The sequence below is a fragment of the Kogia breviceps genome, chromosome 19, assembly GCF_026419965.1.
Source record: "Kogia breviceps isolate mKogBre1 chromosome 19, mKogBre1 haplotype 1, whole genome shotgun sequence".
Classification (NCBI taxonomy): Eukaryota; Metazoa; Chordata; class Mammalia; order Artiodactyla; family Physeteridae; genus Kogia; species Kogia breviceps.
This window is the reverse complement of record NC_081328.1, coordinates 36,960,423-36,983,948: the sequence shown is the minus strand read 5'-3', so window position 1 is coordinate 36,983,948 and position 23,526 is coordinate 36,960,423. Positions and strand designations below refer to the sequence as shown.

The window sequence follows — 23,526 nt, the reverse complement described above, 5'->3', positions numbered from 1 at the left end:
GCCTGCGCGTCCAGAGCCTGTGCTCTGCAACGGGAGAGGCCACAACAGTGAGAGGCCCGCATACCGCAAAAAAAAAAAAAAAAAGCAAAAAAAACCAGACTAGCTAGTGTTTATTTAATACTTACTTTGTGCCATGCACTCTTCTGAACACCTTAAAAATTCATTGACTTATTTAATCCCCAACAACCCTATGAGGCAGGTACTCTTTTATCCGCGTTTTACAGGTGAGGACACCAGTGCTCAGATGAGTTGCTTGGCTTTAGGGCCGGGATTCAAATCCATGTTGCCTGACTCCAGAGCTTGTGCTCTTAACCATTATGTTATACTGCCTTTCAGGAAAATGAGCTTGCCATAATATTCTAATCACCACCGATCTTCTTGCTCAGACCTCTTTAAGCTCTTATGTAGTCTGCCTTTCACAGTCAATTCCCTCCAACCCCCAGGAGTTTTTTATTGTTTGAATAACAGAACACACAAAACCAGGCAGAGAAGTCTCCAAGGAAATGATGGTTGTGTTTCACTGTTATTTGTCCCTTTGTTCTTCATCTTCTAAGCACTTATTACAGTTTCTTTTAATGCTGTTAGACATGTATTTTGATTATAAATACAGTCCAACTGTGAATAAATAACTGTATTGTCTTTTTACACCTATCCCCCATGTTCCTTTAAGTAGAAAAAAAGTGCTCAATGTCTCTTAATAGCCTACTGGGCCATGGTTGTCTCTTTTAAATCACATGGTTGTGATTTAAAAATACATTGTATCTTGATCTTCCAAAATCCTTTTTGAATTACAGCTTATTCCGTTAAAGAAATTCTGGGAAAGAAGTCATTAATATTGTTGATAGTCTCCAAAAGGTGAGGGTGGTAACTGAGTTGAAGGCACCCGGGAAGGATCTTCAGCAAACCGAGGACCACTGGGAAACTACACAGAGGCAGATCTTGTCAATAAGATACCAGCTCCTCCAATTAACCCTAGGAGAATGCCACCAGTCACAGCTGACCCAACAACTGTGGCCACTGGTCCCTTTTGGCTGCCAGTGTGACTCCTGTGAAGGCTGCACTTGTGACGGAATTCCAGAGGTCTTTCTAACATGCACCATCCAGCAGAGAATCATGGAAAACAGGCCTCCCGAAACTGCAAAGCCACCTCCCAACTGTGGAGGCCTGGTTTTAATAGCTGTCAAACTCCCACGTAGTCTCTGGTTTACTCCCACTGGAGAATGGTGAAAACCTTTAATTGCATAAAAGACACTACTACCTCTGGTACACATCATAAAGTCCCCACCACAGCCTTCCACATAGTTCTCCAGGGCACGGCTCTCACTCTTGCTCCTCCATCTTGACCCCAGTGGTGTGAGTGAGGTTGGGTAAGCTGGGTGGAGCCTGACCCCAGTGGCCCACAATCAATTCTTTAAAAAAAAAAAAAAAAAAAATTATTTATTTATTTATAGCTGCATTGGGTCTTTATTGCTGCACTCAGGCTTTCTCCAGTTGCGTCGAGCAGGGATTACTCTTCATTTTGGTGCACGGGCCTCTCATTGTGGAGGCTTCTCCCATTGGGGAGCACAGGCTTCAGGCATGCGGTCTTCAGCAGTTTGGCGCACGGGCTCAGTTGCTCCACGGCATGTGGGATCTTCCCGGACCAGGGCTCGAACCCGTGTCCCCTGCTTTGGCAGGCGGATTCTTAACCACCGCATCACCAGGGAAGCCCCACAATCAATTCTTAATCATAGACTATAGTGTTTCTCAAACCAATCCTTATAATAGGAAAAGAAATCTGAAGGGCTAGATCCTCTATTATTGGTTTAAATTATTTTTATTGAAAATATATGCAGGGGCTTCCCTGGTGGCGCAGTGGTTGAGAATCCGCCTGCTAATGCAGGGGACATGGGTTCAAGCCCTGATCTGGGAGGATCCCACATGCCGCAGAGCACCTAGGCCCGTGAGCCACAAGTACTGAGCCTGCGCTTCTGGAGCCTGTGCTCCACAACAAGGGAGGCCGCGATAAGTGAGAGGCCCACGCACCGCCATGAAGAGTGGCCCCCGCTTGCCACAACTAGAGAAAGCCCTTGCACAGAAATGGAGACCCAACACAGCAAAAATAAATGAATAAATTTAAAAAATATATATATATATATGCAAAGATATAACTAGGAAGGTATTATTTATGCTCGTAGTTGTATAATCTTAAACAAAAATAAATATACAAAATTAAAAAGTCATAGTCAAAAACCATTGCACCTAATGTTATAGATAATACTGTTTCGATGAACCTACTTTGCTACTTATAGTGTGAATGTGATATTGGCTGCTCCAACACATGTTCTTATGAATGAATTCAGCACACCTTTACTGTCTGTTGAGTGAGGGCTCAATTTTCTCACCACTTTTTTTCTCTTAGAACCACAGGAAAATATTTGGCATGATACTGTGACATAATTTGGCTTCCCTCTTTTGGCTTGAAAGCATAACTTGTTATTGCTGGTCTTTTCTCATTATCTCCTCGAATGTAGTATATTACCGCTCGTGCCAAGGTGACAGTAAGCACCAAAACACACAGTAAACACAGCTGCATATGTGGTCACTGAAATTGTTTTGGTGATGAGCTGATCCAGAATATGCATGTTAGCTCTTTCAGATTATCCTCGAAATGAAAGCACAACGTAAAGACTTTGTAAAGGAGACTTGAGAAGCCCTGAGCAAAAGATCCATGCCCCAAGCTGAGGAACTTTTTTTTCCTCATAAATTGCTTTAGGTGTGTGGAAATGATCTCTCTCCTAAAATTTTAAACTCCATGACAGCAAGTACCGTTTCTTCCCAAGTGCCCCGTAGAGTGTGGTGTTTAGCCCTTGCTAAGGAGCCTGTAGAATGAGTCCAGTTCTGACCAGCTGTACCTTTTTTTTTTTTTTAAAGTTTGGTCACACCTTGTGGCCTGCGGGATCCTTATTCCCTGACCAGTGATGATCAAACCTGCACCCTTGGCAGTGAGAGCGTGGAGTCCTAACCACTGTGCCGCCAGGGGATTCCCCCAGCTGTGCTTATCTATCCCTCATGTTCAGGTTTTGTGTGTAGGTTTGAGAAGTCTACATTTTCTTTGACTGTATTTTTTTTTCTTGAACTAGGAAAAAGGAAGAAAAATTGGACTGGATGTACCAGGGTCCTGGTGGGATGGTGAACCGTGATGAGTACTTGCTGGGGCGTCCCATTGACAAATACGTTTTTGAGAAGATGGAGGAGAAGGAGGCAGGCTGTTCTTCTGAGACAGGACTCCTCCCAGGCTCTATCTTTGCCCCATCAGGTGCCAATTCCCTTCTTGACATGGCCAGCAAAATCCGGGAGGATCCACTCTTCATTATCAGGTACTGATGAGCAGCTGAGAAGGGGGTTTTATTACAGAGATGCTTAGCAGAGATGTTATCTCACCTCTTGCTTTGCAGTTGGTTTCCTGTTGGCTTTTGTCTGCCATGTAAAAGGATTTGTCTCCATTTGGGCTTCTGATGTTGAGAAGGAGGCTCTATTAAGGGTGCCTGAACTAGGCTGTTTGGGAAGGGATTGGAAAGTGTACCAGACCAGACCAAATTTATTCATTTACCTTTGGCCCTTAAACAAAAATAAGAGGTAGAAGCAAGGTGAGAAAGACTGGCAGCTTCTTAGAAATTGGGGGATATGTGTAGAGTTGGCTGCGGGGGTGAATAGGCCTTTCCCCTCCCCTCTACCCCTCCCTTTTGTTTGTTTTTTGCAGCAGACCCTTTGAAAAGAAACTTTAGAATTTTTTTAACCCTAATATGTAACAGATCAAAGTAGAGCTGCATTTTGGGTGTTAAATGAAATCATGTGGTGCGTTTTTTTTGTTTTTGTTTTTAATTTTCATTATTTTATTTCAAGTGTGTAAGGTTGAACATTAAAAAATGTTTATTTCTTATTTACATTTCTTCTGAAAATTCTTTTAAAGTTATCTATATATTACAGATATATATTTATATGTAAATATTTTCTCCCATTTTTTTAGCATCTTAATTAACTAATTGTGGTAAAATATACATAACATAAAATTTACCATCTTAACTTTTTTTTTTTCCTTTTTTTTTAAAGTTCCTTAAACTCACCAGCATACAAATGTGAGCAGGCACTCTTCCCACACTCACATTGTATCATGAGTACATGTTTGGTTTTTTAAAAATAAATTTATTTATTTTATTTATTTATTTTTGGCTGCATTGGGTCTTCGTTGCTGCACTCGGGCTTTCTCTAGTTGTAGCGAGCAGGGGCTGCTCTTCGTTGCGGTGTGCATGCTTCTCATTGCGGTGGCTTCTTTTGTTTCGAAGCACAGGCCCTAGAGCGCATGAGCTTCAGTAGTTGTGCCGCGTGGGCTCAGTAGTTGTGGCTCGCGGGGTCTAGAGCACAGGCTCAGTAGTTGTGGTGCACAGGCTTAGTTGTTCCGTGGCATGTGGAATCTTCCTGGACCAGGGCTTGAACCCGTGTCACCTGCATTGGCAGGCGGATTCTTAACCACTGCGCCACGACGGAAGTCCCATCTTAACTATTTTTAAATGTACACTTCAGTGGCAGTAGGTATATTCACATCATTGTGCAACTGTCACCACTACCTGTCCTTCTCCAGAACTTTTTCATTTTGGCAACTGAAACCTTATACTCATTAAACTGTAAGTCCCCATTCTCTCCTCTTCCCAGCTCCTGGCAACCACTTCTACTTTCTGTCCCTATGAATGTAACTACTGTAGTTCCCCATATAAGTGAAATCATATGGTATTTGTCCTTTTGTGACTGAGCTATTTCACTCAGCATAATGTCATCAAGGTTCATTTGTGTTAAAGCATGTCAGAATTTCCTTCTTTTTAAAAATTGTGGTAAAATACACATGACATAAAATTTACCATTTTAACCATTTTAAGTATATATATAGTTCAGTAGTAAGGGTATCCAAATTGTTGTGCGACCAATCTCCAGAAATTTTTCATCTTGTATAACTGAAAATCTGTATCCATTAAGCAACAACTCTTCATTTCCTTTTCCCCCCAGGCCCTGGGAACCACTATTGTACTTTTCATTTCTATGAGTTGGACTATTCTGAACCTCATAAAAGTTGAAATCATTCAATATTTGTTTTTTTGTGACTGGCTTATTTTACTTAGCATAATGTCTTCAAGGTTCATCCGTGTTGTAGCATGTATCAAAGTTTCCTTCCTTGGGCTTCCTTGGTGGTGCAGTGGTTAAGAATCCACCTGCCAATGCAGGGGACATGGGTTCGAGCCCTGGTCTGGGAAGATCCCACATGCCACGGAGCAACTAAGCCCGTGCGCCACAACTACTGAGCCCGCACTCCTAGAGCCCGTGCTCTGCAACAAGAGAAGCCACCACAATGAGAAGCCCGCACACTGCAATGAAGAGTAGCCCCCGATAGCCACAACTAGAGAAAGTGCGCGCACAGCATGCAAGACCCAACGCAGCCAAAAATAAATAAAAATAAAATAAATAAATTGAAAAAACAAAAACAACAACAACAACAAAAAAGAGCCCATCACAGCCCCACAATAGGTGTCTTAAAAAAAGAAAAAAAAATTTCCTTCCTTTTTAAGGCTGAATAATACTCTGTTGCATGTGTATACCACATTTTTTAATCCATTCATCTGTAGTGCACATTTGGGTTATTTCCACCTTTTGGTTATTGTGAATAATGCTACTATGAACATTGGTGTACAAATATTGTGCATATTATTTTATAAACTCCTTTTTATCACCTAATCATATATATGGGACATTTTTCTATGTTGCTGACTATGCTTCTGTCACATCATTTTTAATATCTGTATTGTATGGATATACCATAATTTATTTATTTATTTTTAAACATTTTTTTGACACCTTCCCTTTCTTTTTTTTGTTTTGTTTTTTTAAATTTTTATTTATTTATTTTTGGTTGTGTTGGGTCTTAGTTGCGACATGCAGGATCTTTCATTGTGGTGCGCAGGCTCTAGCTGTGGTGTGTGGGCTTAGTTGCCCCAGCATGTGGGATCTTAGTTCCCCGACCAGTGATTAAACCTGCATCCCCTGCTTTGGAAGGTGGATTCTTAACCACTGGCCCACCAGGGAAGTCTCTACCATAATTTATTAATATTCTCCTGTTGGATCCCTAACTTGTTTCCAGGTTTTCATTGTTATAACATGAACACCCTCTTAGTGACCTTCCTTGATTATATCCTTTCAGTAACAAATTCTTGAGGAAGCATTTGTAAGATTAAAGAGTTTATGAGTAGGTACAGGCTGTGATAAATGTTGCTGAATTGTCCTCCAGGAAGGTTGACCAGTTTACCCTCCTATGAACACTATGTGAGAGTAAGACTTCTTGAAAGAGGAGTCCATTCTGTTTATTTCCCAGGGGTTATCATACTAAACAGTGGAGGTAGTATTGAAATGTTGCATACATTTGATACACAAGATGACATACATTTACTTGACAAGCTGGGAAGCCCTGAGCATGAAGCTTAACAAGCAACAGACCAAACTCACTTTCTTGCACAACAGGGAACCAGTGTGAACTTTCCCCACAATATTCAATCCCTTATGCAGATTTGCGAAAGATTTCTGGCTTCCACACAATCATGCAGATTGCACCATGGGGCCTTTCTGCCTGCATTGAGAAAAATGATTGCTGCATAGAATTATGGAGAGTAGAATGAATGATTTAATCCCCTTTTCTGAAAGAAAGAATCATGATTTTTATAACTTCTCTTTAGGAAGAAAGAAGAAGAGAAAAAAAGAGAGGTATTGAATAATCCTGTGAAAATGAAGAAAATCAAAGAATTGGTAAGTAGTACATCAGATAAGCATCAAGAGCTACTTAACATGAAAACTCCTCTCCATTTACTCTTACGAGAGGGAAAGCAGAATGGCTTTAAACTTTTTTGTCTTTTAGAGACCTTCTCCTGGTGATTTTGTGCAATCTTAACATATAAAGCTTAATTATGCTTGATTTTCTCTTTTATGTCTTTTGGTTGGAAAAACAGCATGTTATATCATTCTTCCAGAAAAAGAGGGGTATTGGGATATGCCTGTGGAAAGCATGATTGTGCAGAGTGTTCAGGAGATCAGGTGGTATCAGGCCTTTAGGGCCCATTCATCACTCATGTAACATATTATGTGATTGTTTCTTGGATTAGTTGGTAAGGAAAATTTAAAGATTGACCTTGTGGTCCCTGATTACTGCCAGTGGAGTTGCCCTCTTTTGACAAATGGGAATTCCTAGGCAGTGATTCTGGGGACTGTTACAAAACACAGATTCCCAGCCCCACCCACCAGAGAGTCCATTCAGTAGTCTAGGGGCGTTTGTGCACAACCAGGGTCCAGACCCTCCGCTCTTGTCGACAGGGGACGTCTGATCATGTCCTGGACCCATGTAGACCCTGAGGCCTGGAGGCAGGTAGTTTACACATAACCCCGTCCCCTCAGCAGAACTGACAGGGGTCCCAGTAATCTTTTGCGGTTATGTTCTGGGCATTTTCTAGTTGCAAATGAGTCTGGAAAAAAAGGAGAAGAAGAAAAAGAAGGAGAAGAGAAAGAAGCACAAGAAACATAAGCACAGAAGCTCAGGCAGCGATCGTTGCAGCAGCGAGGATGAGCACGGCCGGGAGAGGTGAGCGTGTGGAGCGGCCTCCTGCACTGTTGATTCACTCACTCATTCATTCCATGGATACTAACTGAATACCTGCTCCAGGCCAGGAGCCACCAGGTTCTGGGGGTTCAGTGGAGAACACTTGCACACCGGCCCTCTGCCCCCAGAGCTGGCCAGCTAGCACTTGAGTTCCCGGAGGAGTTGGCGAAACCCCCAGGGGAGCTGGCTGTAGCTGTGTCAGTCTTAGGTCAGACGTCCTGGATATGACTTTCATCTCAGCTCTTGATTCCTGCAAGACTTAAGTGGGTTTTATGGAGGCTGCTTTTTTTTTTTTTCTTCAAATGCATTAATGGGCCCATCTGGACCTGTTCTGTGTGTCTTCTTTGCGGGAGCCTCCAGCGCTGTCTCTGCTGACTCACTCGTAGTCTCTAGAATAGCAGCACGAGGTGAGAGGAGAATGTGCTCAGGCGCTGGGACTGAAAAGCAAGGCCCACGGTTTTCCTCAGGAAAAACATGACTGTGCTGATGCATCTTCCAGCAAAGATAGGGAAACATACTCCCATGTGAGAGCCGGGAGGTGGGAAAGGTCACGTTTGAAACAGGAAGCCCGTCTCAGCACAAGAGCTGTAAACTGGACCTTTAGGCATTTTCTTTTTCAATGAGTATGTGTTTTAATCTCTTAGATCTCAAAAGAAGATGGCAAATTCTTCCCCGGTTTTGTCCAAAGTCCCTGGATATGGCTTACAGGTAAGGATATGGGCTTCTCAAAGGACGTGACTGTGGGACTGGAACGTGCCAACCTGGCTGCCTTTTTGGACACAGAGCATATTTAGCAGCCAATCAGACATGCGGAAAGAAGGGAGTTTGGGCAGCACTGACTGGAGACCAGGCCCGTTCCTTATCCCTGAGCCTCTGACTATGGCTGAGGGCCCTCTGAGCAGAGAGGCTAAACTACCAGTGGGCACTTCAGGCATTCCGTCCATCCCTCTGCATATAACTTACATGAAATGCATACATTTTAAGGGTTGATGACTTTCTGATAAATGTACATCCCTCTGGATTCCTTTTTTCCCCTGAGTATGTTTAACCTGAGGTCCTGTCCTCCATATTCTGCCTCCTGCTCCTCCTTAGGCTGTAGCAAAGAGCCAAGCCAATTTAGGTGGTTGGGTGATACATCCTTTTAGGGCATTCTGAGGATAACTTTCCTAAGTTCATACAGCTCTCAGTGATGATAACTGTGTGATGGGATTGATATACCCAGTTGGCTCCTTACAGAACCTCAGTGCTTATTCATTTTCTTGTTTCACTGCATCTTCTCCTGAGCTGCTAGGTTTTCCTATGAATAGCTTTTCTTCCTTGCCTTCATGATATAGGTCAGGAACTCTGACCATAGCCAGGGACTGCAGGGTCCTCTGACAGCTGAGCAAAAGCGAGTGCATGGGTTGAAGAATTACTCCAGGTCCAGAAGCTCCTCTCCCTCACCTCCCAGACATGCCAGCAAGAAGAGCACCAGAGAAGCAGGGTCTCGGGACAGGAGGTCTCGATCCCCGGGCAGAAGGTCACGGTCCCCAAGGCCAAGCAAACCGTGAGTGTGGGAATTCAGCAGGAAATAACCTGTGAGTGTGGGGGCCTGGTTACAGCTGGTATTTGCTTTTAGCGATGTCTGTTCATCAACTCTTCCAAATGTCTTTGCTTTGTTATTATCTTTACTTTTTTTTTTGTAATGTAAAGCTCATACCCCTAGAACTGCATATTTATATATGTGGAATCTCTAGAGTGAGATTAATATCAAATCTTATGTATCCTTATGCCTTTGTTTTTCTTCTACTTCTTCCCTGTATTTTCTTCAATTTGGATTATAGTTCTAAAACTGTTAGCTTTTCTTCCATCATTTGAGGGACATGATAAAAGCCACTGTATTGAAAAAGCTCTTCTCTTCTCTGCCCTCTGTGTCTGTTACAGGCACAACTCTAAGGTAAATAGGAGAGACAGAGGCCAAAGTAAGAGCCTATCACCTAAAAAAGACATCTACCAAAGGCGGCATTATCATGGGTACACCAGGTGAGTCAAGAGCCCAGTAGGTTAACTTCAGACTTTCAGGCCTGAGTCTTGGAATGGCTCAGACCAGGGCAAGTGGATAATCTATATCACCTTTTTTGCCTACCCCTCTTTTATTCATCTTGGTCAACTTTTAACCATCTGCCCTGCCCCCCACCCCATGCGAGTCACATTGAAAGGACAAGGTAAATAGTTTTGTACTATTGAACTAATGACCAATTCACTAAGTGACTGTCTCTCAACACCTGTAAACATGTTATTCTCACAGAGATTTCTACAGGAAGCTTTTCTTAAGAGTGTGCTCCTTTCTTGAGGCATCAGCTGAAAGGGAAGCAGGAAGGTGGTCTCCTTGAGGGCAGACACCCTAAGATGAACTCTGTGTTTGAGTTGGGTGTGGTGTGGGTCAGACAGAACATGGGTGTGCAGTCATGGGACCTGAGGGGAGTTGGCTGTGCCCATGAAAGGCTGTCCCTAGGGGTCTCGATTGCTCTTAGAAGTTTAGATGAGGGAATTCCCTCGCAGTCCAGTGGTTAGGACTCGGCGCTTTCACTGCCGTGGGCTCCAGTTTAATCCCTGGTCAAGGAACGAAGATCCCATAAAAAAAAAAAAGTTTAGTTGACTTGGGCAACTTCTGTGTACTTCCTGTAACTGCCTCCCCCAGTTGGCTGCACATTAGAATCACCGGGAAAGCTTAAAGAAAAACCAAAATCCCAATCAATCCCTTGCTGCACCCCAGCCCTATTATATCATAATCTCTGAAGGTGGGCCCAGACATCAGTATTTTTTTTTTTTTTTTTTGCGGTATGCGGGCCTCTCACTGTTGTGGCCTCTCCCGTTGTGGAGCACAGGCTCCGGACGCACAGGCCCAGCGGCCATGGCTCACGGGCTTAGTTGCTCCGTGGCATGTGGGATCTTCCCGGACCAGGGCACGAACCCGTGTCTCCTGCATCGGCAGGCGGACTCCCAACCACTGCGCCACCAGGGAAGCCCAGACATCAGTATTTTTAAAGCATCCCAGTAGTTCCAGTGCACAACCAGCACTGAGAACCACTGAGAGTTCATAACAACCTCTTTTATTCACTATGCTGTTAGAAGAGAGGGAAACCCTAAAGTCCCTTTTAACTTTTAATTGCCTGATTCCCTAAGTTTAAGGTTTCATTTTCACTGGCAACTTTCCAAAATACCCAGGTACATATTTCTTTTTTTAATGTATTTTAAGGCTCTTGGTCAGCGCAAGGTCTGCTTTTTCAGATCCCGCTTTGTTATTCTGTCTCTTGCCATCTGCCATCACTTAAATTTCTCACTTTGTCAGCCTTTCTTATCGCCCTTAGAATCTTTGTTGTGATTTAAAATGAGTTAGAATAAACAACAAGGTCCTACTGTATAGGACCAATAGACCAATACTTCAATAAAGATTTTTTAAAATATATATTATTTTTGGCTACATTGGGTCTTCGATGCTGTGTGCAGGCTTTCTCTAGTTGCAGCTAGCAGGGGCTACTCTTTGTTGCTGTGTGCGGACTTCTCGTTGCGGTGGCTTCTCTTGTTGTGGAGCACGGGCTTTAGGCATGTGGGCTTCAGTAGTTGTGGCACTTGGGCTCAGTAGTTGTGGCTCACAGGCTCCAGAGCTCAGGCTCAGTAGTTGTGGTGCATGGGCTTAGTTGCTCCGCGGCATGTGGGATCTTCCCGGACCAAGGCTTGAACCTGTGTCCCCTGCATTGGCAGGCAGATTCCTAATCACTGTGCCACCAGGGAATTCCCAGTAAAATTTTTAAAAATAAATAAATAAAGTGAGTTAGAGCCCTCAAGACTTCTGTCTTCCAGGAATGAAAACACAGAAACTTGAAAGCATGGATTCTGTGATATCTCTTTGTTTTGGTTTGGTGTTCCAGGTAGTTGAACACCAAAGATGTAACCAAGATGGTGCTGAATTAAGATAAAAGAAAAGTTATGGCTGTAAAACCTTTCTTAGCACTATTTACACTGTTTCTCAGATTGAGAGTCACTGGGTATTTCCTAGGGGTCTGAGAGTTCTATAAGAATTTAAAAATTTTTGAGTTCTCTTTTGTATGTATGTTTTGTTTTAATTAGTGATCTAAAACAACTTTCTTGTCAGCTGAAGGATGAAGCTTTTCTTTAGCAGTGAGGGTCTCAATTTAAAGCGATTTTTATAGACTAAGACTTTTTTTTTTTCTCTTAAGTTTTTGTTGGGGGACTGGGGGATTCCACATTATTTTTCCATTGCTTTCAGTGCTTCCTAAATTTCTTACAGTCAACAGAGCACTTTAAAAAATTTATTCAAGTATAGTTGATTTGCAATGTTGTATTAATTTCTGCTGTACAGCAAAGTGATTCAGTTACACACACACACACACACACACACACACACACACACACATATACACATTCTTCTTCATATTCTTTTCCATTATGGTTTATCACAGAATATTGAATACAGTTCCCTGTGCTATACAGTAGGACCTTGTTGTTTATGCATTCTATATGTGATAGATATCACACTTAAAAAAAAATTATTTAATTAATTTATTTTTGGCTGTGTTGAGTCTTCCATTCTGTGCATGGGCTTTCTCCAGTTGCAGCGAGAGGGGGCCACTCCTCACTGTGGTGCGCAGGCTTCTCATCGTGGTGACCTCTCTTGTTGCAGAGCATGGGCTCTAGGTGCGCGGGCTTCAGTAGTTGTGGCATGCAGGCTCAGTAGTTGTGGCTCTCAGGCTCTAGAGCACAGGCTCACTAGTTGTGGCACACAGGCTTAGCTGCTCTGCGGCATGTGGGATCTTCCTGGACCAGGGCTCGAACCCATGTCCCCTGCATTGGCAGGCGGATTCTTAACCACTGTGCTACCAGGGAAGTCCCGGTTTTTTCGTTTTGTTGATAGTTTCCTTTGCTGTGCAAAAGCTTTCAAGCTTAATCAGTCCCATTTGTTTATTTTGGCTTTTGTTTCCTTTATCCAAGAAGACAGATCTAAAAAAAATAATTGCTGTGACTTATGTCAAAGAATGTTCTGCCTATGTTTCTTTTTTAATATATTATTTTAAAAAATATCTTTATTGGCTTATAATTGCTTTACAATGTTGTGCTAGTTTCTGTTGTACAACAAAGTGAATCAGCTATAAGTATATATATATATATATATATCCCCATATCCCCTCCCTCTTGAGCCTCCCTCCCTTCCTCCCTATCCCACCCCTCTAGGTCACCACAAAGCATCGAGCTGATCTCCCTGTGCTATGGAGCAGCTTCCCACTAGCCATCCATTTTACATTTGGTAGTGTATATATGTCAGTGCTACTCTCTCACTTTGTCCCAATTTCCCCTTCCCCCTCTGTGTCCTCAAGTTTGTTCTCTACATCTGTGTCTTTACTCCTGCCCTGCCACTAGGTTCATCAGTACCGGTTTTTTAGATTCCATATATGTGCGTTAGCATACAGTATTTGTTTTTCTCCTTCTGACTTAGTTCACTCTGTATGATAGACTCGAGGTCCATCCACCTCATTACAAATAACTCAATTGTGTTCCTTTTTATGGCTGAGTAATATTCCACTGTATATAAATACCACATCTTCTTTATCCATTCATCTTTAGATGGATGTTTAGGTTGCTTCCATGTCCTAATTGTAAATAGTGCTGCAATGAACATTGTGGTACATGTATCTTTTTGAATTATGGTTTTCTCAGGGTATTTGCCCAGGAGTGGGATTGCTGGGTCATATGGTAGTTCTATTTTTAGCTTTTTAAGAAACCTCCATACAGTTCTCCATAGTGGCTGTATCCATCTACATTCCCACCAACAGTGCAGGAGGGTTCCCTTTTCTCCACACCCTCTCCAGCATTTATTGTTTGTAGATTTTTTTTTTTTTTTTTTTTTTTTTTTTTTTTTTTTTTTTTTTTTGCGGTACGCGGGCCTCTCACTGCTGTGGCCTCTCCCGTTGCGGAGCACAGGCTCCGGACGCACAGGCTCAGCGGCCATGGCTCACGGGCTTAGTTGCTCCGCGGCATGTGGGATCTTCCCGGACCAGGGCACGAACCCGTGTCTCCTGCATCGGCAGGCGGATTCTCAACCACTGTGCCACCAGGGAAGCCCTGTTTGTAGATTTTTTGATGATGGCCATTCTGACTGGTGTGAGGTGATACCTCATTGTGGTTTTGATTTGCATTTCTCTAATGATTAGTGATGTTGAGCGTCTTTTGGGTTTTTAAAAAAATAAATTTATTTATTTATTTGTGGCTGTGTTGGGTCTTCGTTGCTGTGCGTGGGCTTTCTCTAGCTGCAGCGAGCAGGGGCTACTCTTCATTGTGGTGCATGGGCTTCTTATTGTTGTGGCTTCTCTTGTTGCAGAGCACGAGCTCTAGGCATGCAGCCTCAGTAGTTGTGGCTCGTGGGCTCTAGAGCGCAGGCTCAGTAGTTGTGGTGCACAGGCTTAGTTGCTCCGTGGCATGTGGGATCTTCCCAGACCAGGGATTGAACCCGTGTCCCCTGCATTGGCAGGCAGATTCTTATCCACTCTGCCACCAGGGAAGCCCCTGTTGGAAAGTTTTAAATCACAGTCTCAATTTCAGTGCTTGTGATTGGTCTGTTCATGTCTTCTGTTTCTTCCTGGTTCAGTCTTGGAAGGTTGTACTTTTCTAAGAATTTGTCCATTTCTTCCAGGTTGTCCATTTTATTGGTATATAATTGCTTGTAATAGTCTCTCATGATCCTTTGTATTTCTGCGGTGTCAGTTGTTATTTCTCCTTTTTCATTTCTAATTCTGTTGATTTGAGTCTTCTCCCTTTTTTCCCCTATGAGTCTGGCTAATGGTTTATCAATTTTGTTTATCTTCTCAAAGAACCAGCTTTTAGTTTTATTCTTTGCTATTGTTTCCCTCATTTCATTTTCATTTATTTCTTATCTGATCTTTATGATTTTTTTCCTTCTGCTAACTTTGGAGGTTTTTTGTTCTTCTTTCTCTAATTGCTTTAGGTGTAAGGTTAGGTTGTTTATTTGAGATGTTTCTTGTTTCTTGCAGTAGGATTGTATTGCTATAAACTTCCCTCTTAGAACTGCTTTTGCCGCAGCCCATAGGTTTGGGGTTGTTTTGTTTTCATTGTCATTTGTTTGTAGGTATTTTTTGATTTCCTCTTTAATTTCTTCAGTGATCTCTTGGTTGCTTAGTAGAATATTGTTTAACCTCCATGTGTTTGTATTTTTTACAGTTTTTTTTCCCTGTAATTGATATCTAGTCTCATAGCATTGTGGTCAGAAGAAATGCTTGATACGATTTCAGTTTTCTTAAATTTACCGAGGCTTGATTTGTGACCCAAGATGTGATCTGTCCTGGAGAATGTTATGTGTGCCTTTGAGAAGAAAGTGTATTCTGTTGTTTGGAGATGGAATGTCCTATAAATATCAATTAAGTCCATCTGGTCTAATGTGTCATTTAAAGCTTGTGTTTCCTTATTTATTTTCTGTTTGGATTATCTGTCCTTTGGTGTAAGTGGGGTGTTAAAGTCCCCTACTATTATTGTGCTGCTGTTGAGTTCCCCTTTTATGGCTGTTAGCATTTGCCTTATTTATAGACGTGCTCCTATGTTGGGTCCATAGATAGTTACAATTGTTATATCTTCTTTTTGGAGTGATCCCTTGATGATTATATAGTGTCTTTCCTTGTCTCTTGTAATAGCCTTTATTTTAAAGTCTATTTTGTCTTATATGAGTATTGCTACTCCAGCTTTCTTCTGATTTCCATTTGCATGCAGTATCTTTCTCCATCCCCTCACTTTCAGTCTGTATGTGTCCCTAGGTCTGAAGTGGGTCTCTTGTAGCCAGAATATATATGGGTCTTGTTTTTGTATCCATTCAGCCAGTCTATGTCTTTTGGTTGGAGCATTTAATCCATTTACATTTAAGCTAGTTATTGATATGTATGTTCCTATTACCATTTTCTTAATTGTTTGGGTTTGTTATTGTAGGTCTTTTCCTTCTCTTGTGTTTCCTGCCTAGAGAAGTTCCTTTAGCATTTGTTGTAAAGGTGTTTTGGTGGTGCTGAATTCTCTCAACTTTTGCTTCTCTGTAAAGCTTTTGATTTCTCCATTAAATCTGAATGAGATCCTTGCTGGGTAGAGCAATCTTGGTTGTAGGTTTTTTCCTTTCGTCCCTTTAAATATATCTTGCCACTCCCTTCTGGCCTGTAGAGTTTCTGCTGAAAGATCAGCTCTTAACCTTATGGGGATTCCCTTGTATGTTATTTGTTGCTTTTCCCTTGCTGCTTTTAATATTTTTTCATTGTGTTTTTAGTTTTTGTTAGTTTGATTAATATGTGTCTTGGCATGTTTCTCCTTGGCTTTATCCTGTGTGGTACTCTGTGCTTCCTGGACTTGATTGACTATTTCCTTTCCCATATTGGGGAAGTTTTTAACCATAATCTCTTAAAATATTTTCTCAGACCCTTTCTTTTTTCTTCTTTTTCTGGGATGCCTATAATTCGAATGTTGGTGCACTTAATGTTGTCCCAGAGGTCTCTGAGACTAGCCTCCATTCTTTTCATTCTTTTTTCTTTATTCTGCTGTGTGGCAGTTATTTCTACCACTCTATCTTCCAGCTCACTTATCTGTTCTTCTGCCTCAGTTATTCTGCTATTGATTCCTTCTAGAGTATTTTTGATTTCAGTTATTGTGTTGTTCATGACTGTTTGTTTGCTCTTTAGTCCTTCTAGGTCTTTGTTAAACTTTTCTTATATTTTCTCTATTCTATTTCCAAGATTTTGGATCATCTTTATTATCATTACTCTGAATTCTTTTTCAGGTAGTTTGCCTATTTCCTCTTCTTTTATTTGGTCTTGTGGGTTTTTATCTTGCTCCTTTGTCTGTAAGATATTTCTCTGTCTTCTCATTTTGTCCAATTTACAGTATTTGAGGTCTCCTTTCCCTAGGCTGCAGGGTCGTAGTTCCTCTTGCTTCTGTTCTCTGCCCCTGGTGGTGGGGTTGGTCCAGTGTCTTGTGTAGGCCTCCTGATGGGAGGGCCTGGTGCCTGCGTTCTGGTGGGTGGAGCTCTTTTCCCTCTGCTGAGCAGGGCCGTGTCAGGTGGTGTGTTTTGGGGTGTCTGTGAGCTTAGTATGACTTTAGGTAGTCTCTGTGCTAATGGGTGGGTTTTTGTTCCTGTCTTCTTTGTTGTTTGGTGTGATGCAACCAGCACTGGGAGCAGCTGGCAGTTGGGTGGAGCCGGGTCTTGGATTCATATAGAGGCCTCTGTGAGAGCTCTCGGTGATTAATCTTCCCTGGGGCCAGGAATTCTCTATTGGTCCAGCATCCTGGACTTGGTGCTCCCACTCCAGAATCCCAGGCCCGACTTGTGGTTGAGGGACCAAGACCCCACAAGTCGCTCATCCCAGCAATAAAGGGGATTAAAAAAAAAGACTAACAAAACCCCGGACAAATGGTAAACAGTAAAATCAAACAAACAGAAACAAGGAAGCATGCACACACACAAAAGAAACAAGAACAGAACCAAATAAATCAAATAGCAAGGGAATAACCAGACAAACAAAAGAACCTAAGAATGAAATCAAACAATTAAGAAGAAAGCTGACAAAAACCCCAAACCAAAAAACAAAACCAAAGCAGAGTACCAGCTGAAGAATGAAGCAAAGAAATGAAACTAACCAACAAAAAATGATATTAAAAAAAAAAAAGGAAGAGAGGGAAAGGGGAAAGAAGACAGAACAACAGAAAAGCAACATAGAAACAGAAATATAAAAAAATAAAACAGAGGGCTTCCCTGGTGGCGCAGTGGTTGAGAGTCCGCCTGCCAATGCAGGGGACAAGGGTTCGTGCCCCGGTCCGGGAAGATCCCACATGCCACGGAGCGGCAGGGCCCGTGAGCCATGGCCTGCGCGTCCGGACCCTGTGCTCCACAACAGGAGAGGCCACAACAGTGAGAGGCCCGCATACCGCAAAAAAACCAAAAAACAAAAATAAAATAAAATAAAACAGAAAATATATTAAAGAAAAAAAGAAAAAGACAAAACCCTGGAGAAATGGTTAAAACAAAATCAAACAAACAAAAGCAGAAACAAGGAAACACACACTCATGTAAAATAAACAAAAACAGAGCCAAATAAAACAAAAAATGAGAGAACCAGACAAATAGAAGAACTCAAAAATGAAATCAAACAATTAGGATTAAAACTAACAAAAACACATAATCTGAAAACAAAACCAAAGCAGTGTGCCAACTGAAGAGTAAAGCAAGGAAACAACCGATAAAAATGACTAAAAAAATAATAATAAGGAAAGAAAATAAAAAGGGAAAAAACAAAGGACAACAGAAAAACAAAGTAGAAATGAAAAGATTAAAAAAAGAAAAACAAAGAAAATGAGGAAGAAAAAAATAAGGGAAAAGAACAACAGAAGAGCAAAGTAAAAATAGAATTGTATAAAAAATAAACAATAAAAATATGTAATAAAACATGGAGATCCCAAAAGACTGAAAAAAAAAAAGCAACAACAAACAAAAAAAGAAAAGAAAAACCAAAAAAAAGCTAGAACCAACAACAGACTGAATCAAAACATAATAAAATTAATAGTAATAATTATGTTTCCCTCGGTTGTCTGCTGTAAGTGTCCTTGCACACGTCATGAGTCACAGCCCTCCTCTGCCTCTGGGCTGGTCTCTGGACCTGCTGTGGGCCCTGTGAGCAGCACTCAGACTCTGATCTGGCCCAGTTCCTGTGTGTGCTTGCCCCCAAAGTCCACAGCTGCCAGAGCTAGACCGTTTTCACTTGTGGGAAACACTCATTGTCTACTCGGATATTCCCTAGACACAGGGTCTACCTAGCTGATCCTGGGGATTTAATCTGCAGCTTGTATAGCTGATGGAAAGATTTTCAATCTTCTTCCTTAGTTACCCTGTCCCTGGAGTTCAGCTTTGGTTTTGTCCCCACCTCTGCGTGTGGCCCACCCACAGGAGTCTGGTCCTGAGGCTGCCTTGGAGCTCTTGGGTCTGCCCCTGTGAGGATGGGGTGCAGAGGTGGTCTGACTGCTTAGATCATGGGAGCCCGGGCCATGCCAAATGCGCAGGGAAGCCGGTGACCACAGGCGCAAGAGATATGGCCCTAGTGAGGGCCTTTGCTGGCGCCCGGCATAAGGCACGTGAGGGCCAGCCCTGGCCAGGGTTTTTCTGGCATCCGGCAGCAGGCGTGTGAGGGCCAGCCCTGAGTGGGCTTCTTTTATTGTCTTTGGCAGGCGCCGGCGGCGAGTGGGGAGAGAGAGGTTACAGTAGTGGCTCCTCCCCATGCATGTGACTCAGCAGTAGCGCCTGCTTCCATGGCAGTCCGTTCTTCCTGCATAGGCATTCCCTGCTGCAGATTTCCTCCCTCTCGTCCCCTCAGTTCATCTTCCCACATCCAACAGTAGTTCTTACTCTGGGCCCATTCTCCAATCCCCACGCACCAGCTCCCAGCCCCCTTGCATCCCTGTGAACACACGTCCCAGTCCGGGGCACGCAGGCCCGCGGTATGGACCATCTGTGTAGTTCTCACTCTGTCCCGTCTGCCACAGATCGGCCGCTTCACCCTCTTCCAACAGCCTCAAATGCTTCCCTTCTGTCCCAATGGATTTCCCCATCGGAGAGGGGGATTCCCCGAATTCAGGACTCTCTCCTCTGCTTCAACTCCCCTGCCCCAGGGTGCAGGTCCCATCCACTTCCTTTCCTCCTCCCTTCTTTTTTTTCCATCCTACCCAGTTATGCAGGGATCTTTATAGTCCTTTCTGGTGTCCAAGGTCTTCTGCTAGTTTTCAGTCAGTGTTCTGTGAGAATTGTTGTTATCTATAGCTATATTCCTCATGCATCCGTGGACAGAGATGAACACGTCCGCTTACTCCTCCGCCATCTTGAATCTCTCTGCCATATTTCTTCTAGGAGTTTTATGGTTTCCGGTCTTATATTTAGGTCTTTAATCCATTTTGAGTTTATTTTTGTATGTGATGTGAGAAAATGTTCTAATTTCATTCTTTTATATGTAGCTGTCTGGTGTCATTCTCCTGTGTGGTTCAATTTCTCAGAAAGTACTGGAGGGTCTACCCTCTGGAGGGTCTCCTGTAGATGTTTGGGAGAGGAGTCACTGGCTTCCCCGAGTCAGGCATGAGGATCCCAGAATGTCTTAATTGCTCCTTATACAGACCTTAAATTAGTCCCTTTGTTTTCAACCCTGTGCACCACCCTCCAAAGTGCTTGGTGCCTGCAGTCCCTGAACCTTTCCTGGGTTTTGCAGTGTGAATATCTTGCTTCTGATCAGTATCAGGCACTTACCATTCAGTTTCCTCTAATCTGTTAAAGTGGTTACTACTGCTTCATCCACTTCCATCTTCTGACAATTTGTTCACATCTCTTATCTAGTGTTATTTCCTCTTCCATCTTCTTGTGCTTTTATGTATTTTAGTTATCAGGGTTTTTGAAGGGGAGGCTTTTCATTTCTCTATAGATAACTGAATGTCAAATTTTAGTATCTTAATTTTCTCAAAATTGGGCTCCTACTCCCTTATGGGACTCCGGTAATTATTTTTCCTTTTAAAGGGGGATCTGTACATCACACCAATTTGAGAAGCAATAGATTTGGATATCTGACATTGGTAAATATGGTAAATAGTGATCAAGCTGGTTCATCACCTCCTCTTCTTTCTCTTCATTTGCAGTGAGTGGCAGGAAAGACCTACCTATTACTGTCTGAGGCTAAATTGAATTCTTCGGGCATCCTGCTTCTAGCTTAGTCCTAAAGTGGTATACTCATGCACTACGTCCATGAATTTCTAAGCACCTCTAGTGGGTAGGTGGTAGATGTTAACTGTTACATGGATGAACTTAGTCCCCTGTTTTATAAGTTGTTGAACAAACAACTGGAATATAATTGCCATAGCCTGAGGCTCCTGATTAGTTCTCAAGTTATTTTTTGTATTTATTGTTTCAGAGTAATTACTCCAGAGATTATTGAGTGAAAGTATGGAATCCTTCACTAAAAGTCTTTGAAATTTGAATGCAACCACCTGAATAAGATATGAGGAAGGAAGGAAACTCATGCTGAGTGTGGCACTGGGCTGGGCATTTCCGAGGGAAGAGAGCCATGGGCTGGAGAACCTGGGGTCCTACCTGGTTTCTCTTCTCCCTGTGGTGTTTCTCTTTTTGTTGTTGTTGTTGCTGGGAGAGAAGTAGACCTTAGGGTGATTTTTGTGTTCAACAGAAAGCTCTCATCAGAGGAGCTAGAGCGAAAACGGCAAGAGATGATGGAAAACGCCAAGTGGCGGGAGGAAGAGAGGCTGAACATCCTCAAGAGGCACGCTAAGGATGACGAACGGGAGCAGAGGCTGGAGAAGCTAGACTCCCGGGATGGGAAGTTTATCCAGTGAGTGCATCATTTTCCTGCCTATCAGCTTTCATGGCGATGGTCCCAAGGAGGCAGTTGGGCAACTGGTTCATTCATTGTGTTCCCAGTGTTTCTGTGTCTGTGCGGAGCTCAGCCCCCAGACACCATTGTTACTACTCCCAGCTTCTGGCCAGACAGCGGGATGTTTTTCATCTGAGGGGAGAAGTGAATTGGTATTTTCACTGAATCTCCTTGGCCTTCTCCTAAGAATTCATGGTTCAGGAAGCCTTTTTCAAATGAAGCTTGGACTTATTTTCCAAAACAGATACATTTCCCTTATAAATTTATTAAAAAATTGAGTTCCAGATGGAGTCACTTGAAAGCTATCTACATGGGCTTAAGGGAGCTTGTGCTTCTACAGCTGCTTTATGGCTAGCAACCTGTTTTTTCATATTCTGCCAGATAGTTGACCAGTTGACAAATGCTTGTTACTTAACTTTCACCTGTCTTCTCTTCCCAGCCGCATGAAGCTAGAGAGTGCATCTACTTCCTCTCTGGAAGATCGGGTGAAGCGGAATATTTACTCTCTACAGAGAACCTCAGTAGCTCTGGAGAAGAACTTTATGAAAAGATGAAAGCCATCCCCTCTCTTGCTGGTTTTCCTGAAATTTCCAGGGAGGCTGCTGATCCCTTAAAAATTCTCTTTATAAGAGTTCAAATGGCTTCTTCCACAGATGTCAAACCACCACTGTTCAAAGTGACTTTGCTCCATGGATTCCAAAAACAGCTCACTTCTTTTGAGAACCAGTGTGACTTGCTCTATGGGACCCTCAGTAACTTGCTGGGTGCAGAGCAGGTCTTAACTGTTTTTAAATGGGTGGGCACTGGAACATCAAGGTGTGAGCACTCATCTTGCTCTGGAAGGAGGCTCCCTTATGCCTCTTCCCTCCACCTGTGTGAACAAACCTATTCTACCACCTCAGAATAGACTGGACCTTTCAGAAACCTCTCTCCCCAGAGTCACCCAGATAGTTTGTGCTTACCAGGGTAAACGAACATTTACTTGATTTAGTAGATAATGTGACAGATGATGTCAGATTAGGGCAGAGCCAAGTGAGTGACAAAGAATCTGGAAGGGAAAACAATGCAAAAAAACGCCCTAAATGAACTGTTGAACTATTTGGACTATCTTTCAAACTGTAAAGTATATTGTGTATATGTACAAATGTATAATTTTTACATGCTTTTAAAAAAAGTAGTTAGCTTTGTTAGAATATCTTGTTTGGTAAGTGACTTTACTATGTAATAGAACCACATTGTATCTTGTTATCCAGTAACACAGTAAGGCAGGTCAGCTTTTCTTTCCTCTTGGAATCTAGCTAGTTGTGGAGGGGCCTGGGTTTATTGATAGGATCTAGGGTATCTATCCATTTACACTGCTTACAGTCTCTGATGTGGGCAGTGCAGTGTTGAAGTCAAATGATTTTAGTAGTCAGGACCAAACTACCAGTATGCTTCCTGGCTCTTAAAAGAAAATATAATGGAAGCTGTTTATTTCATGGCTTTCCTTTTATCATGTAGTAATCTTATTACACTTCTAGATTTTCAGGAGTTGTTTGCTATTATTTTTTAGTCAGGTATTAAACAAAACAAAACAAAAAACCCAGACTCATGGGATCCATCTCCTTGCCTTTACCCCTTTCCCTTCTCTTTTATCAGAAGCCCTCATTTGACCCAGGAAGTCCTAGGCACTCTTGACCCACACATTAGCTGGGCCAGTTCCTTGTTCTGCTAATTCCTAACTCTGCTTAAAGTGAATTTGGATTTATATATATATATATATATATATATATATTTGTTTTTTTTTTTTTGCACAGGCTGCGGACGTGCAGGCCCAGCGGCCATGGCTCACGGGCCCAGCCGCTCTGTGGCATGTGGGATCTTCCCAGACCGGGACACGAACCCGTGTCCCCTGCATCGGCAGGCAGACTCTCAACCACTGCGCCAGCAGGGAAGCCCTGGATTTATATTTTTGAGCACCTATGATGCCAGACACTGTTATGCTTAAAACCCAGTCTTTCCCCAGAGAGAAAGTAACATACACTTGTTATGCATTTAATCACCTTATCCTGCTTCCCTATACTAGGGTTAATTATGTCTTTTATTTTATTAATTGGTAATAAAGGCTACATTTATTTTTGTAACTGCAAAAAGCCACCTGTGCTGAGTAACGAATTCCCATACAGAACAATATTGATCCGCAATTTGTGTCCGGTATAAAATGGAGAGCCTTAGTCTGAGAGGAATTATGTAACAAAGCGTGGACAGTTTACTCAAAGATTTCACCGAGTGAGCCAGAGAGTAAGACGATCATAATTCTCTGCCGAAGGATAGGTGTCTTACGGTGACGGCCTGTCCCTTAACTGGACCCTTTGGCGGGAGGAGGTCGGCAGCCAGTGGGTGGGAGCGGGACCCATTCATAAA

At 42.6% G+C, this 23,526-nt stretch overlaps 1 protein-coding gene and 1 pseudogene across 2 annotated transcripts in view; one reads left to right on the top strand and one right to left on the bottom strand.

The window, feature by feature from the left end:
• The window catches only part of CWC25 (CWC25 spliceosome associated protein homolog), a 28,577-nt gene extending 6,259 nt beyond the window's left edge, over positions 1 to 22,318 (top strand). Inside the window, exons 3-10 of one of the 2 annotated variants that reach the window (XM_059046528.2) lie at positions 3,123 to 3,359; positions 6,756 to 6,825; positions 7,524 to 7,651; positions 8,314 to 8,377; positions 9,004 to 9,215; positions 9,593 to 9,691; positions 20,920 to 21,081; positions 21,563 to 22,318. In XM_059046528.2, the coding sequence (XP_058902511.1) occupies positions 3,123 to 3,359; positions 6,756 to 6,825; positions 7,524 to 7,651; positions 8,314 to 8,377; positions 9,004 to 9,215; positions 9,593 to 9,691; positions 20,920 to 21,081; positions 21,563 to 21,677 (1,087 nt within the window). In that variant the 3' untranslated portion in view covers positions 21,678 to 22,318. The remainder of the gene's footprint in view (positions 1 to 3,122; positions 3,360 to 6,755; positions 6,826 to 7,523; positions 7,652 to 8,313; positions 8,378 to 9,003; positions 9,216 to 9,592; positions 9,692 to 20,919; positions 21,082 to 21,562) is intronic. The other variant, XM_059046529.2, reaches the window with a different exon arrangement.
• On the bottom strand, positions 830 to 1,338 carry LOC131745868 (mitochondrial import inner membrane translocase subunit Tim17-A pseudogene; annotated as a pseudogene).
• Positions 22,319 to 23,526: the final 1,208 nt, after the last annotated feature.